This window comes from Dasypus novemcinctus, chromosome 5, assembly GCF_030445035.2.
Source record: "Dasypus novemcinctus isolate mDasNov1 chromosome 5, mDasNov1.1.hap2, whole genome shotgun sequence".
Taxonomy (NCBI): domain Eukaryota; kingdom Metazoa; phylum Chordata; class Mammalia; order Cingulata; family Dasypodidae; genus Dasypus; species Dasypus novemcinctus.
This window is the reverse complement of record NC_080677.1, coordinates 11,596,881-11,610,849: the sequence shown is the minus strand read 5'-3', so window position 1 is coordinate 11,610,849 and position 13,969 is coordinate 11,596,881. Positions and strand designations below refer to the sequence as shown.

The following is a 13,969-nucleotide window of genomic DNA, read 5'->3' as shown; positions in this document are numbered from 1 at the left end:
GTGAACCCCCAGTGATAAGAAACATGAAGACAATTATATCAAGAGACAAAATAATCCAATTTCTAAAAAGATACAATCAAAATTTTAAAATACTCAAGAGAAAAAGACAAATTATATACAGAAGAGATATAATTCCACAGACTTCTCCAAAACAGTGAAAGCCAGAAGACAGTTGTATTAGTCAGCCAAAGAAACTTGTTGGCTTATAAATGGTGTTTATTTGGGGTAAAAGCTTAAAGTTACAAGGCCCTAAAGATCGAATTAAGGTACCATAACAGGTACTTTCTCACCAAAGTCAGCTGCCACATGTTGAAGCAAGGTGGCTGGCCATCTCTACCTGATCTGTCCTTCCATTCCTTCCTCTTAAGGTTCCGTGATCCCAGCTTCTTCCAGTCTGAACGAACTGGCTCGGGGCTCTTTCTTTCCGTGATCCCAGCTTCTTCCAGTCTGAACGAACTGGCTCGGTGCTCTTTCTTTCCAGGCCTTCTCAGCTGGTCCGCTGTTCTCTTCTCTTCTACTGCAAACTATGAGGCAAATGGCTTCTCTCTCCCTGGGGCCCCAGGATCAAATATGACAGAGCTCTCTCCTCTTTCCTATGTGTCTTCTTGAGTGAGTGTTCATTTATATTAGCCCACCAAGGGGGTGTGGACTCAACCCTGAGTCATACCCTACTGTGGTCAAATCAAAGCCCCAATCCTAACATGTAATTTAATCAAGACATGTCAGCTGAATCTAATGCATTCAAAGGGTATGACACCCAGATTAGTTTACAAACAATTTTTTTTTAGGGGAGGGGACTTCATAATCTCAAACTGCCACAACAATGGAGAAGCATTTTTCAAGTATTTGTATTGAAAGCAAATGTCAACCTGGAATTCTATTTTGAGCAAAATAGCTTTTGAAAAAAAAATGGAGGAGCAGATGTAGCTCAAGTGGTTAAGCTCCTGGTTCCCATGTACGAGGTCCCAGGTTCAATCCCCACTACCTCCTAAAAAAAAAAAAATCCTCCACGAAGAAGGAAATGATATGAGATGAAAATTTGGATCCATGCAAAGGAATGAAGAGTCCTAGAAATGGTTTTAAAAAGTCAGTAAAAAAGACTTTATCTTTTAAAAAGTTCTTTTAAAAGGTAATTGGCTGCTTATAGCAAAAAATAACAGTATTCTGATGTTTATAACATTTATGGAAATAGAAGTATGGCAACAGTAGTACAAAGGCCAGGAGCAAGGAAATGAAAGAATGCTGTTGTAGTGTTTTTATACTCTATGTGAAGTGGAACAATATTTGAAGGCAGATTGTGATAAGGTAGAAATTATCCTATAAACTCTACAGAAATCACTGAATAAAAAAAAAATGGTGTAAGGTCTAATATGGCAACAAAGGAGATAAAGTTATCCCAATTTTTACAGATGCAGAAACCAAAGCAAAGTTGAAAATACTACCCAAAATGACACAGCTGAGAAGTGGCAAAACCTAACTTGGAAATTCTGCCTCACGGTGAGGAATAAGATCATCTGTCCCTCTTCTTTCCTCGGAAACTTCCTCTCTAAATCTCACCTCAATATCATCCCTCCATCCTACACCTCCTGCCTTAGCCCCTCTGCTCGCTGGAGACAGGGAAAATCAAAGCTCAGTTCTTGACATCTCGGCATCAAACCAAGAAAGACCATTTGTTTCTCCTAAATGACACCCCCTGCCAGCTAAGCAGGAATTGTTACTGCTTCTCCTTAGGACACTGAATTTCAGGTTTGCATCTTCTGTATATCTGCCATTGTCCATAGGTACAGACAACCCAAGGTAGTTGTGTCGATAAAGTAAGTGGGTTGTACCTTGGACATCTTGGAAGAGACATTGAGAAATTTTATTTTTACTTCATAACATCATGATGTGAAAATCCACCTTTTACTGCCTGCAGAAAATGGTCAAGGCTTTCCTACAATTCTAATTCTCTAGCACTGGCTTAGAAAATATTCTATATATGTGAGAAATAGTATAAGTAAAATAGTGGAGCAGAAGGAGGACTGGCTTCAGAGTAAAGGGTATGCCAGTTGCTAGGCACATGACCTTAGGCAAGTTGCTTAACCTCTTAAGAACTCAACTTACAAAAATTGTCCCTGTGGAGTCAGCCTCCTCATCCTACCTGTTCTCCAGCCTCCCTCCCTTGGCCACCAACACCCACCATATCAGCACCCTCCTTGCTTTGCCTGGTGCCTGTGGGGCTGCCTCCTCTCCTTACTCAGGCATCAGAATCCAGCATGGAAACCCTCCTCACTCCACCCAGGTTGCCTTTCTCAAATTCACCTAATGGCTTTTGGACTCCATTATTCAGAAAGGGAAGGGGGTAGAGATGAGGAAGTGCTCTTGTGCTTGAACTGGTGACCAATAAACCTTGAACACCTTGCTTTGGCTGTTTGCCTGTCCTCTTTTGAAAAGTGCCTGTCCAAGCCTCTTGCCCATTTTATTTTGGGTTGTCTTTTTTGTTTTTTTCTTATTGAGTTACTTATTTATATATTCTGAATACAAGTCCTTTTTCAAATATATGTATTGCAAGTATCTTTTCGCATTAAGTTTTAACTCTCTTGATGACTTTTGAGGAACAAAAATTCTTGATTTTAATGTGGTTCAGTTTATCAATCTTTCTCTATAATAGTTAAAGCTTTTGTTTCTTAACTGAGAAAAGTTTTTTCTCAGTTTCAGAGTCATGAAGATACTCTCATGTTATTTTCTAGAACTTTATCTTTTACTTTTACATTTTTTAAACTTTTTATTGTGGTATCATATGTACAATTCAAAATTTCCCATTTTAACATTTTCACTTGTACAGCTGGGTGGTGTTATTTATGTTCACAATATTGTGCTACCATCACCAATATCCATTACCCCTTGTGGCAGCTTATGATTATTTTATGAATCCAAAAAAGTTATCATACGCTTTATTATTATATATTTTATTATTATGTGCTTAAACTAATCTGTGCTTCTGAGTGAGAGACCCTTTGATTGCATTAAATTCAGCTGAGGGGTCTTTGATTAGAATACCTGTTAAGATTGCTGTAGTAGGGCTTTTTATTGGACTACATCAGTGAGTGTGGGACTCAGGTTGAGTCCCTCCCTCCTTGCGGGGCCTGATACAAGCTGACGCTCAAGACACAGAAGACAGAACTCTGTCATTTTTTATCTGGCCATCTCATAGAACGGAGAAGGCTCAAATAGCTGAGGCCCCACAGAGAGATGAACCATTTGCCTGTTGGCTTACAACTGAAATGGGGAAGCTAGCAGAATGGCTAAGACTGATATAGGAGGATCAGAAAGAAACAAGCCTTATGCCAGGAGAGAGGACTACAGAATCACCTAAGCACAAAGTCCCAAGAGGAAAGGGTGAGCCCAGAGGGAAAAGCTGAAACCTGGACAGAGATCAGCAGTATATTTAGTCAGCCAAGGGGTGCTGATGCAAAATACCAGAAATCAGTTGGTTTTTATAAAGGGTATTTACTTGGGGGTAGAAGCTTACAGTTACCAGGCCATAAAGCACAAGTTATTTCCCTCACCAAAGTCTTTTGCCACGTGTTGGAGCAAGATGGCTGCCAACATCTGCCTGGGTTCCTCTCTTCCCAGGGCTTGCTTCTTTCTGGGCTCAGGGTTCCTCTCTTCCCAGGGCTTGCTTCTCTTTCCTCACAACCAAGCTCCTCTGTGTACTTACTTCCCGGGGCTCTAACTTAGGACTCCAACATCAAAAACTCCAACTCTGTTCTTTGCCATGTCTTTTATCTGTGAGTCCCCACCCACCAAGGAGTGGGGACTAAACACCCTACTGACGTGGCCAAATCAAAGACCTAAATATAATTTAATCATGCCCAGGTACAGACAAGTTTGCAAGCATAATCCAGTATTTTCTTTTTGGAATTCATCAATAATATCAAACTGCTTCAAGCAGTCATCTTGCTTCATGGCAACATGCCAGGATCACCAGTAGCTGAATATGCTGAAAGCATCTCCGATGGTGCCTTGGTTTGGACTTTTCATGGCCTTGGAACTGTAAGCTTTTATGCCAAATAAATCCCTTTTATAAAAGGCAGCAGATTTCTGGTACTTTGCATTGGCAGCCCTTTAACCAAACTAAGACACCCCTCAAACTTTTTCACTCCTTTAAATATCTTTCATATTTAGACCTAGCACCTATCAGTAATTAAATTTTGAGTAGTTGTGAAGTAGGATCAGAATTCAGTTTTCTCTGTATGGATACTCAATTTATCATGTACTGAAATAAATTACTCCCCACTCAAAAGGAGTAAAAAGGACAAACAAATGGCCTGGTTACTTTATTATAAAAGGTGAGGGGAAAATAGAACAAAACACAAAACTATTATCATCATTGCTCACCTTCCCACACATATATTATCTGTGTAATCAACAAAAATTACTTTAAAACGCTGTCAAAGTGTAAAAAGAGGCAAGGGACACCATCACCATTTCTGCTCAATAAATATTTATTAACCGGTGTGCACAGCACACTGCAAGGGACATTCCTTGTATTAGTCAACCAAAGGAATGCTGATTCAAAGTACCAGAAATCTGTTGGCTTTTATAAAGGGTATTTATTTGGGGTAGAAGCTTACAGTTGCAAGGCCCTAAAGAGTCCAACTCTTTAGGTTGGACTAAACCTAAAGTTTAGGTATAACTTACTTCCCTCACCAAAGTCTGTTGTCATGTGTTGGAGCAAGATGGCTGCCGGTGGCTGCGAGGGTTCAGCCTTCCTCTTTCTCCTAAGGGTCAGTGGACCCAGCTCCTTCCAATCTCAGCTGTAGGCTGGAAGGCTCATTTCTTTCCATGCTCAGCTGCTCTGTTCTCTTTACAAGGTCAGCCATAAACTGCCAGGCGAAGGGCTCATCTCTCCCTGGGGCTCTAGGATCAAATGTCTCTCTTCTGCCATATCTATGGGGTACTCTCTATTCCTCTGTGTTCTACTTCTGTGTGAAAGTCTGTTTTATCAGCCCACCAAAGGGTCAAGGACTCAACCCTGCATGCCCTAATGACATGGTCAAATCAAAGCGCTAATCTTAACATAATTTAATCAAAGGCATCTCAGTTGAATCTAATACAAAGATTATCACGCCCAGAGGAACAGTTTACAAACATAATATCTCTTTGGAATTCATAAATAATATCAAACTGCCACACTCCACCCTTTGAGTTCAAAAAGACATTACAATATTAAAAAAAAAAAACCTTAAAAAATCAGTAAAAGTATTATGTACAAAATCACATCACAATCAGTTTATTGAAATACAGTTTGTCTTGGGTCAAAGTCCCATCTGGCTGTAGACCTCTGAAACTTATAAAACAATGTATCTGCTTCCAGTGTACAAAGGGAGAGACAAAGGGTAAACATTTGCATTACCATAAGGAGAAATTGGGAGGAAATGAGAGTCACTGGTACCCTACAGTTCCAAAAATCTGCAGGGCATACTTCATTAGATGTCAAAGTCTGAGAGTTATTCTCAAGATGACGGTTTCTTCTCCCTGAGGCCTCATGGGGGTCCACCCCTTCCCCAGGCTTGCCTAACAGCCATTTTCTTGGTTCCACCTTCATCAAGCATCTGTGTAGTGATTGAGTGCCAGAACTCACCCTCCAAGAACATTGGGGTGATAGCTACACTTTCCCTAACCTGTGAGGGACAAGTCTATCCCTCTCAGAGCACTGGAGTGTTGACCTCATGTTCCCCAGCCCTTGGGGGATGTGCTTTCCCCTCTCTGTAGCAGGGTGGCAAAACTGACCCTGAACAGTGGACTGGAACATCCACCCTCTTCAAATGCCAGGGTAAACTCACCCTCTGTACACATGGGTGGGGTCCTTCTCTTGGCCAAGGAGATGTCTTAATTCCAGACCTCCACTTCCATGGTTTTCCTCTTAAAGCCATTTTCCCTCTTGTCTCTCCCCTCCATGTCCCTTTTAGTCCAGGATGACAGTGGTTTTGTTCATAAAGCTTTCTCAAAAAGGTTGTTGGTTTAGCATGCAGGAGGCAGGGGTGCAAACTGTCAGACAGTAGGACTTTCCACAAGTCTTTCCTAGATAACAGCATTTTCAGTTCTGGCTTACAAGTTCCAAGTTTAGTTGATTCCTCAAATGGGGCACTATCATCTGGGGGCTTGATTTCCAGAGGCTTGGAATTTCTGGAATCTGTTTCCTTTATGCCCAACAATTCAGTTATCAGCTTATCTCTTTCTTCTAACATTTTGCTGTAAGTTGCAAGGATAAGCCAGACTGCATTTTCCACATTTTAGTTTGGAAATCTCCTTGGCTAAATGTCCAAGTTCATAATTTTCAAATTTTGTCTTCCATATAACATCAGGAGTCAATTTTGCTAAGTTCTCTGCAACTTTAAAAGACATCACCCTTCCTTAAATAATAGTTTCATCATTTACTTCTAAGGCCCCATAAAAAGTTTCTTTAGGGTCCACATTCCTACCAACAGTCTCTTCAAAGCAATCTAGGCCTTTCTTTTTTTTTTTTGGTTGAAGATTTATTTTTTATTTCTCTCCCCTTCCACCCCCTCTCCCACGCCAGTTGTCTACTCTCTGTGTCCATTCACTGTGTTCTTCTGTGACTGCTTCTGTCTTCATCAGCGGCACAGGAATCTGTGTTTCTTTTCGTTGCATCATCTTGCTGTGTCAGCTCTCCGTGTATGCAGCACCATTCTTGGGCAGGCTGCACTTTTTTCGCACTGGGTGGCTCTCCTTACGGGGCACACTCCTTGCATGTGGGGCTCCCCTACACGGGGGATGCCCCTGCGTGGCAGGGCACTCCTTGCATGCATCAGCACTGGGCATGGGCCAGCTCCACACGGGTCAAGGAGGCCCAGGGTTTGAACCATGAACCTCCCATGTGGTAGGCAGATGCCCTATCCATTGGGCCAAGTCCACTTCCCTAGGCCTTTTCTATCATGCATCTCACAATTCCTCCAAAAAATACCCCTTATTCATTTAAAAAAACCATTTCAGCATTTTGGTAATTGGAAAAGGATGACCCCACTTCTTGATATCAGATTCTGTATTAGTCAGCCAAAGGGGTGCTGATGCAAAGAACGAGAAATCTGTTGGCTTTTATAAAGGGTATTTATTTGGGGTAGAAGCTTACAGTTACAAGACCCTGAAGAGGCCAACTCAAAGTTACTTCCCTCACCAAACTCTGTTGTCATGTGTAGGAGCAAGGTGGCTGCCAGTTTCTGCAAGGGTTCAGCCTTCCTCTTCCTCTCCCTCTTAAGGGTCCATGGACCCAGCTTCTTCCAATCTCAGCTGTAGGCTGGAAGGCTCGTTTCTTTCCATGCTCAGCTGCTCTGTTCTCTTCACAAGGTCAGCCATAAAATACCAGGCGAAGGGCTCATCTCTTCCCGGGGCTCCAGGATCAAATGCCTCTCCACTGCCGCATCTGTGGGGTGCACTCTAATCCTCTGTATCTTATTCTGTGTTCTCCTTCTGTGTGAGTCTGTTTTATCAGCCCACCAAGGGGGCAAGGACTCAACCCCGCATGCCCTAATGATGCCGTTGAATCAAAGCCCTAATCTTAACAGTTTAATCAAAGGCATCTCAGCTGAATCTAATACGAAGGGTATCACGCCCAGAGGAACAGAAGAGTTTAAAAACATCATCAGTATCTCTTTTTGGAATTCATAAATAAAATCAAACTGCCACATTCCTCTTCTCTGTGGGTTGTGTTTCTGAAAAGTTCTTCTTCACAGAGGCCCAGGGAGGCCACAAGCTTTACAGGGCACCCGGGCTGTGCATCAAGTCCTGTACTGCAAGGTGGAGGGCAGAACAGGCCGTCCTTGGGACCTGCAGTTGTGCTGGTGGCAGCAGTTCTAAGCACCACTGAAGCTGAGAGCCACATGGACATCGTTTTCCAGGTGGGGTCAGTCCAGTGGCCAGAGTGTAGATGAGGACATTCTCCTCCCGTCCTCTTCCTCCGGCCCCAGCCCACCCCCACCACCACCCCCAGAACAATCGTGCATTACCAATGTGTGTGTAATGTTCCTCGCAGCCTGCTTCCTGCCACTCTGGCCCACTGCAGGGATCTGCAGCCTGGGATAGGGGTGCATTCTCATTCACAGGAGATACTGATAATTCTTAGAGACGTATTAACATCTAACTGAGGCCATTTTGCTCTTATAATCAAATGAATAGAATGAGGAAGCAAAAAGTTGGAGAAGTAAGCGGTCTGGAGCAAATGCCCAGAAATGTGTCTATTCCCAGAAGCCTCAGAGTCTAAGTCCTTGAAATGAGGAGGCAATCTGATGATGACTGTGACAGTTTGAAGCTTGTATGAACCTCACAAAAATACATTCTTAAAGGAGCAGATGTAGCTCAGTGGTTGAATACCTGTTTCCTATGTTTGAGGTCCTGGGTTCTATCCCCGTTACCTCCTTTATTTTATATATATATATATATATTCTTAATCCATTCCTGTGAGTGTGCACCCACCGTAAGTGGGATCTTGGTGAGTAGGATCTTAAGATGTGACCCATCTCATTCAGGATGGGTGTATTAGCCAAAGGGCTACTGATGCAAAGTATCAGAAATCTGTTGGCTTTTATAAAGGGTATTTATTTGGGGTAAAAGCTTACAGTTATAAGGCCCTAAAGAATCCAGCTCAAGGTACCATAAAAGGTACTCTCTCACCAAAGTCTGTTGCCATATGTTGACGCAAGATGACAGGTTGATGTCTGCAAAAGTTCAGCTTTCCTCTTCCTCTTAAGGCTCCGTCGTCCCGGCTTCTTCCAATCTCAGCTGGAGGCTGGTGTAAGGCTCCTCTCTCAGGGCTTCTCAGCCACTTGTTCTCTTCAACTGCAAACTATCAGGCTCCTCTCCCCACCCAGGGCCTCTGCTGTGCCTATGGAGCTGTGTCTCCTCCTCTGTGTTCCTCTCTGTGTATCTGCTTCCATGTTCTTGACTGAGCATTCCTTTATATAGCCCACCAAGGGGGCAGGGACTCAACCCTGCACACCTCAATGATGTGGTCAGATCAAAGGCCTACTCTTGATTTAATAAAGTAAATGTGCAGCCTTTTATTTAAATCAAAGAGTACTGTGCCCAAAGGAACAGACCTGTTGACAAACATAAGCAATTATCTTTTTTTTGGAATTCATAAATATCATCAAACTGCTTACCTGGGTCTTAATCCTCTTACTGCACTCCTCTATAAAAGAATGAAATGCAGACAGAGAGGGAAAGCCACAGAAGCAAGAAGCCAAAGCAACGAAACCTGGACGAGGAGGCAGAGCACAGCAGAGCTGCCATGTGCCTTGCCATGAGACAGAGGAGTCCAGGATCGCCGGCAGCCGGGCTTCAGTAATGTCCCTTGATTGGGACATTTTCACGGCCTCAGAACTGTAAGCCTGTAAGCTATAAATTCCCATGTTGAAAGCAAACCCATTTTATGGTATCTGCTTTGAACTGCTTTAGAAAAATTGTACGACTCAGTCTTGAATTGCTCAAGCACCCTGGAGTCCTGCCACAGGAGGAGGAGGGCGCCAGGAAGTCACCTCGTGGCCAGAGGGTGCTGCAGTGCGTAACTCGGAGGATGGCCCCTCTCAGGGCACAGCCCCCCCATCCCGGGCCCTGAGAAGGAGGGCAACCTTGCAGCCCCTCATTCAGGCCCCATCACAGCTCCGACTCGGTGGTAGGCAGGGCACCGCCACCACCGTCAGGACCCCCGGCATTGTCTTCAAAGCCCTGGTTGACGTAGATGCTATTGTCTGTGCAGGTCTCAGAGGGATGCTTTGGGCAGGGGGCCTCCCTGGCTGCCACCGCCTCCTCCTCACGCTTCTGCTGCAGCACCAGAGCATGGTTGACATCAGGCCCTAGAAAGCAGCAGGGACAGAGAGCCCAAAGTCAGCAGTGGCTGCCACGGCCAGCAGTCCAGCCATGAGAGGAGGGTCCAGAAACCGAGAGCTGCACCCTGAATCGTCCAGCCTCCATCATGGCCCTTTGCTCTGTGCTGCTCCCCCAAAATTGCCAACCACTTAAGCTGGCATTTACCCCTATACCCTGACCTGCGCCTTCTAAAAAGGGCAGCAGAGCCCAGCTGTCAGGCATGTTGAGGCCTCCCAAGTGGACCTGTAAGTCCCTCCCTCTCCCTGGGAGCATCCTGTGCTAAGGTCCTTGCCTTCCCCTTGCTGAGAGATGCTCCCACTCCTGCTGTACGAAGCCGCAGGGCAGAGAGAACGCCCTGGGGGCTCGGGGCCCCTCCCAGGTGCTGAAGGTCTGAGCTTGCACTGGCCTGCCCGAGCCCCTGCCTGCCCCAGCTTCAGCGAGGCCCTGCAGGAGGGCAGGGTCTGGAAGCTCCTGGCTCCCTCCCCCAGGGAAATCAGGAACCCCCTTGCTCCGGGAGCGCTCTGATCCAGGCTGATGCCCGGCTGCCCCTCCCGGCCCTTCTCTTCCTCCAGCCCCCACTCTACCCAACACACACACGCTTCTCCAGAGAGGGTCCAGAACTTCCTGCAGGAGATAGTGTGAGGGCACGGCTAGGACACGGAACAGACGGTGTCACAGGGAGCTGCCCAGTGACCTTGGGCAGGGGTCTCAGCTTTCTCACGCATCCATGGGGACGGTAATCATACCTCTAGGGCAGGTGCCAGAGAATTCAGCGTACACGTGCTTATGCACCAGCGCACCCTGGTGCACCTGAATCCTGGCACACCTGGATCCTCCCTGCCTGCCCACGGCCAGGCTGGCCACACCCTCCTTGGGGATGGCTCGTTTTTTTTTTTTTTAATTTTTGTTTTTCTTTTCCTTTCATTTTTTGGACACTTCATTTAAAAAACTCACCAAGGGAGTGACTTTTAAACAATCATGCTCAGCAAGGAGGGTACAGAGAAATAAGCACTGGCATACATTGCTAGTAGAAATTTAAATTGTTAACACTTTCTATTGATGCTTCTTGATTTTATCTAAGGAAATAATTGCAAATAAGGTCAAAGATTCAGCCTCAAGGAACGTCATTGCACCAGTGACAATAATTAAGTGAAGTCAGAAGTAATATAATGCCCAACAATGGAGAATTGATTAAATTATGGTTAGTCCATATTACAGAATGGTATTTTCAATGAATGACAAAATCAATTTAGTAAATTAACAACAGCATTTTTGAAATTAATAATAAAATAGTAAAGAAAACATCAGAAGCACAAGTATGATACAGGTAAATGCTGTTTTGTGGAACTTTTTCTTTAACTACCTGTGTGCAGGCACACCGCGGAGAGCTGTGAGTATCAGTGAAGCGCAGTAAAACGGGGTGCGCCCAGACACCCACTGGGTTCTCACTGGGAGGTCACAGTGAAACGTTTAAGAGCCCTGGAATAGCATGCCTCGGGCTCTGGTCAGGGGGCAGGCGTCAGTCGCGCGTCACTCACCCACGTAGCTGAGGACCACCGGCAGGAAGACCAGGCCGTGCGCCAAGCCCAGCAGCGTGACCAGGAGATTAAGGCGGAAGAAGAAGATCTGGACGAGCTGCGCCTTGGCCAGGCCCAGGACGAGGATGCCGGGCAGGTTGGTCATGGCCACACCAGCGAACACCTGGGGGGTCACGGCGGGCGTCAGGCGCGCAGGGCCCCGGGCCGGGGTGGGGGCCCAGGGGAAGGCCACTCACCGCGCTGCCCATCGTGACGGTGGCCTCCTCGGCCCTCTCCAGCCGGGTGGGCTTGGTGCTGATGGCGAACGAGCGGGTGATGTGGGACACGAACTCCACCGAGATGCCCACCGCCTGGGAAAAGGGGGGTGGGCTTCAGTGCACACCGCGGGGAGGGGGGCTGGCTGCCCGGCCCCGCCCAGGCTCCAGAAAGACCCATGAGACGGGTCTGGCCCGCGGGGCGCGTCTGGGGAGTCACCGTGACCAGGTTGATGAGGGACACGGCGTTGTAGCTGATGTCCCAGAGCGCCATGAAGCCCGCGGTGTCGACGAGGATCATGACGATGGAGAAGAGGTTGAGCAGGCCGGAGCGGAGGTCCATGCCCAGCAGCAGGCAGCAGACCACGAAGGTGGGCGCCAGGCAGAGGCCGAGCAGGAACAGCCCCTCGGGCACGATGGTCAGGTACTGCTCGTAGAACACGTTGGTGATCCTGCCGCAAGCAGAGCGGGCTCGCCGAGGCTGCCACCGCGCAGGCGCGGTCAGGCGCTCCCCGCGGCCACGCGCTCGCGGGCGTGCGCGCGTCTGTGCCAGAACCCGCGCGGGCCCCGACCTATCGGCGCCCCGGGGGACCTCCTTGGCGAACCGCCCCCCATCCCTGCCTCCCGGGCCTCACGTGTAGGGGAAGACCTCAAAGGCGGGGTCGGTGCCGGGCACCGCGCGCAGGCTGGCGGTGATGTTGGCGGCCAGGGCGCGCGTGGCGCGCAGCGCCTCGGTGTAATCCCGCGAGTTCTTCAGCGGCTTACTGTAGGCCATGAACCGCGTGGCTGCGGGGAGGCAAGGGCGCGGCCTCCAGCGAGCGTGCGGGCTGCGGGCGTGAGCCCGGCAGCGGCCGCGGCCCCAGCGGGGCTCACGCTCGGCCCGGCCTGGCCCCTGCTGCCCGGGTTGAAATCCTTACTCAATTTTATGTCGGGGGTCCCGCGTCTTTGCTTCGGGGGTGGGGATGGGGGGTGGACCAGACCCGCGTCCCTGCTCTTGGTGAATGGGTGCTGCAGAGGCCTCCCTGCTGACCCCTGTTCCTCTCTTGTGAGCTTTCAAAATATACCCTGGGTTTTAAGAAGGAGCTCAGTACAATTCCTTTTCAAGTTTGCACATTCCTATAGACAAGGACCAGAAAGACAGACAGAAAAATGGAAGCAGTGAATGATTAGCGCTGGGGATAGGCAGGTGTGGCAGTTTGAAGCTGGGTGGATCCCATAAAATCTTGTCCTTAGTGCTCACCCAGCCCTGTGAACGTGAACCTATCGTAGGTGGGACCTCTGTATTATGTTACGTCAGTGAGGGGCCTGCAACTGGACTGCAGGACTCAGGGTGGGTCTAAGTCCTCTTGGGGTCCTTTATAATCGGAGGAATAAAAAGCTGCAGGCGTGGAAAAAAGCTGCAGAGACAGAGAAGACTCCAGAAGATGGGATCAACAAACCCAGGAGCCAGAAAAGCATAGACGGAGCAACTGGAAGCCCGAAAGCTGCGACGCCCAGAGGAGGGGGGACAGACAAGCAGACGCCACCACGTGCCTGACCGCCCACAGCTGAGCTCTGGGAGAAAGCATCTCTGATGCTGCCTTGACTCTGACACATTGCCGGCCTCAGAACTATAAACTTTTAGCCTAATAAATTCCCATTTAAAAGCAGGCTGTTTCTGGTATATTTCTGGCAGCTTTCAGCAAACTTAATTAGTGGGTTAGGGTTAACTGCAATAAAGACTATTTCTTTGTTGCGTACAGTGGGTGCGTATATCAGTAAAAGAGGCAATAGAGCGATTTTCATTATGGAAGAAAATGAAAGAAAGGAATGTTCTTGGACTAACACAATCTTAGAGCAGGAAGGGAGCTGGGAGAGCCCAGTGCATCAGAGCCACTCAGATCCTGATTCAGCAGGTCTGTGAATCCCCGGTGCTGCAGCTGGCCCCCACAACGGACCATTCATCTAGACCACCCTCTGCCTGAAGTACAGTGGGGCGGGCCTCTGTCTTTGCCTCCCTGGCCCACGCCTTCAGGCCTGACCCACTCCACTCCCATCTATCCCCATCGGCTCCTAAGTGGCCACAGACTCTGCAGCTGGGGCAGAGGGGCCAGCAGGGCTCAGGGACGCTGTGACGGGGCAGAGGGGCCAGCAGGGCTCAAAGACACTGTGACTAGGGACAGGGGGCAGCAGGGCTCAGGGACACTGTGGCTGGGGGCAGAGAAAGGGTTCAGGGACACTGTGGCTGGGGGCAGAGAAGGGGCTGGGGACACTGCGGCTGGGGGTGGAGGGGGCTGCAGGGTCAGGGACTTATCCTGCGTTCTGATTCAG

At 47.8% G+C, this 13,969-nt stretch overlaps 1 protein-coding gene across 1 annotated transcript in view; it reads right to left on the bottom strand.

The window, feature by feature from the left end:
- Window positions 1-5,254: 5,254 nt before the first annotated feature.
- Window positions 5,255-13,969, bottom strand: part of NPC1L1 (NPC1 like intracellular cholesterol transporter 1) — a 28,513-nt gene continuing 19,798 nt past the window's right edge. The window contains exons 15-19 of the mRNA XM_058296680.2: window positions 12,295-12,445; window positions 11,880-12,111; window positions 11,642-11,755; window positions 11,406-11,568; window positions 5,255-9,854 (exon numbers count right to left, since the gene is read on the bottom strand). Of these exons, the coding sequence (XP_058152663.1) occupies window positions 9,655-9,854; window positions 11,406-11,568; window positions 11,642-11,755; window positions 11,880-12,111; window positions 12,295-12,445 (860 nt within the window). The 3' untranslated portion in view covers window positions 5,255-9,654. The remainder of the gene's footprint in view (window positions 9,855-11,405; window positions 11,569-11,641; window positions 11,756-11,879; window positions 12,112-12,294; window positions 12,446-13,969) is intronic.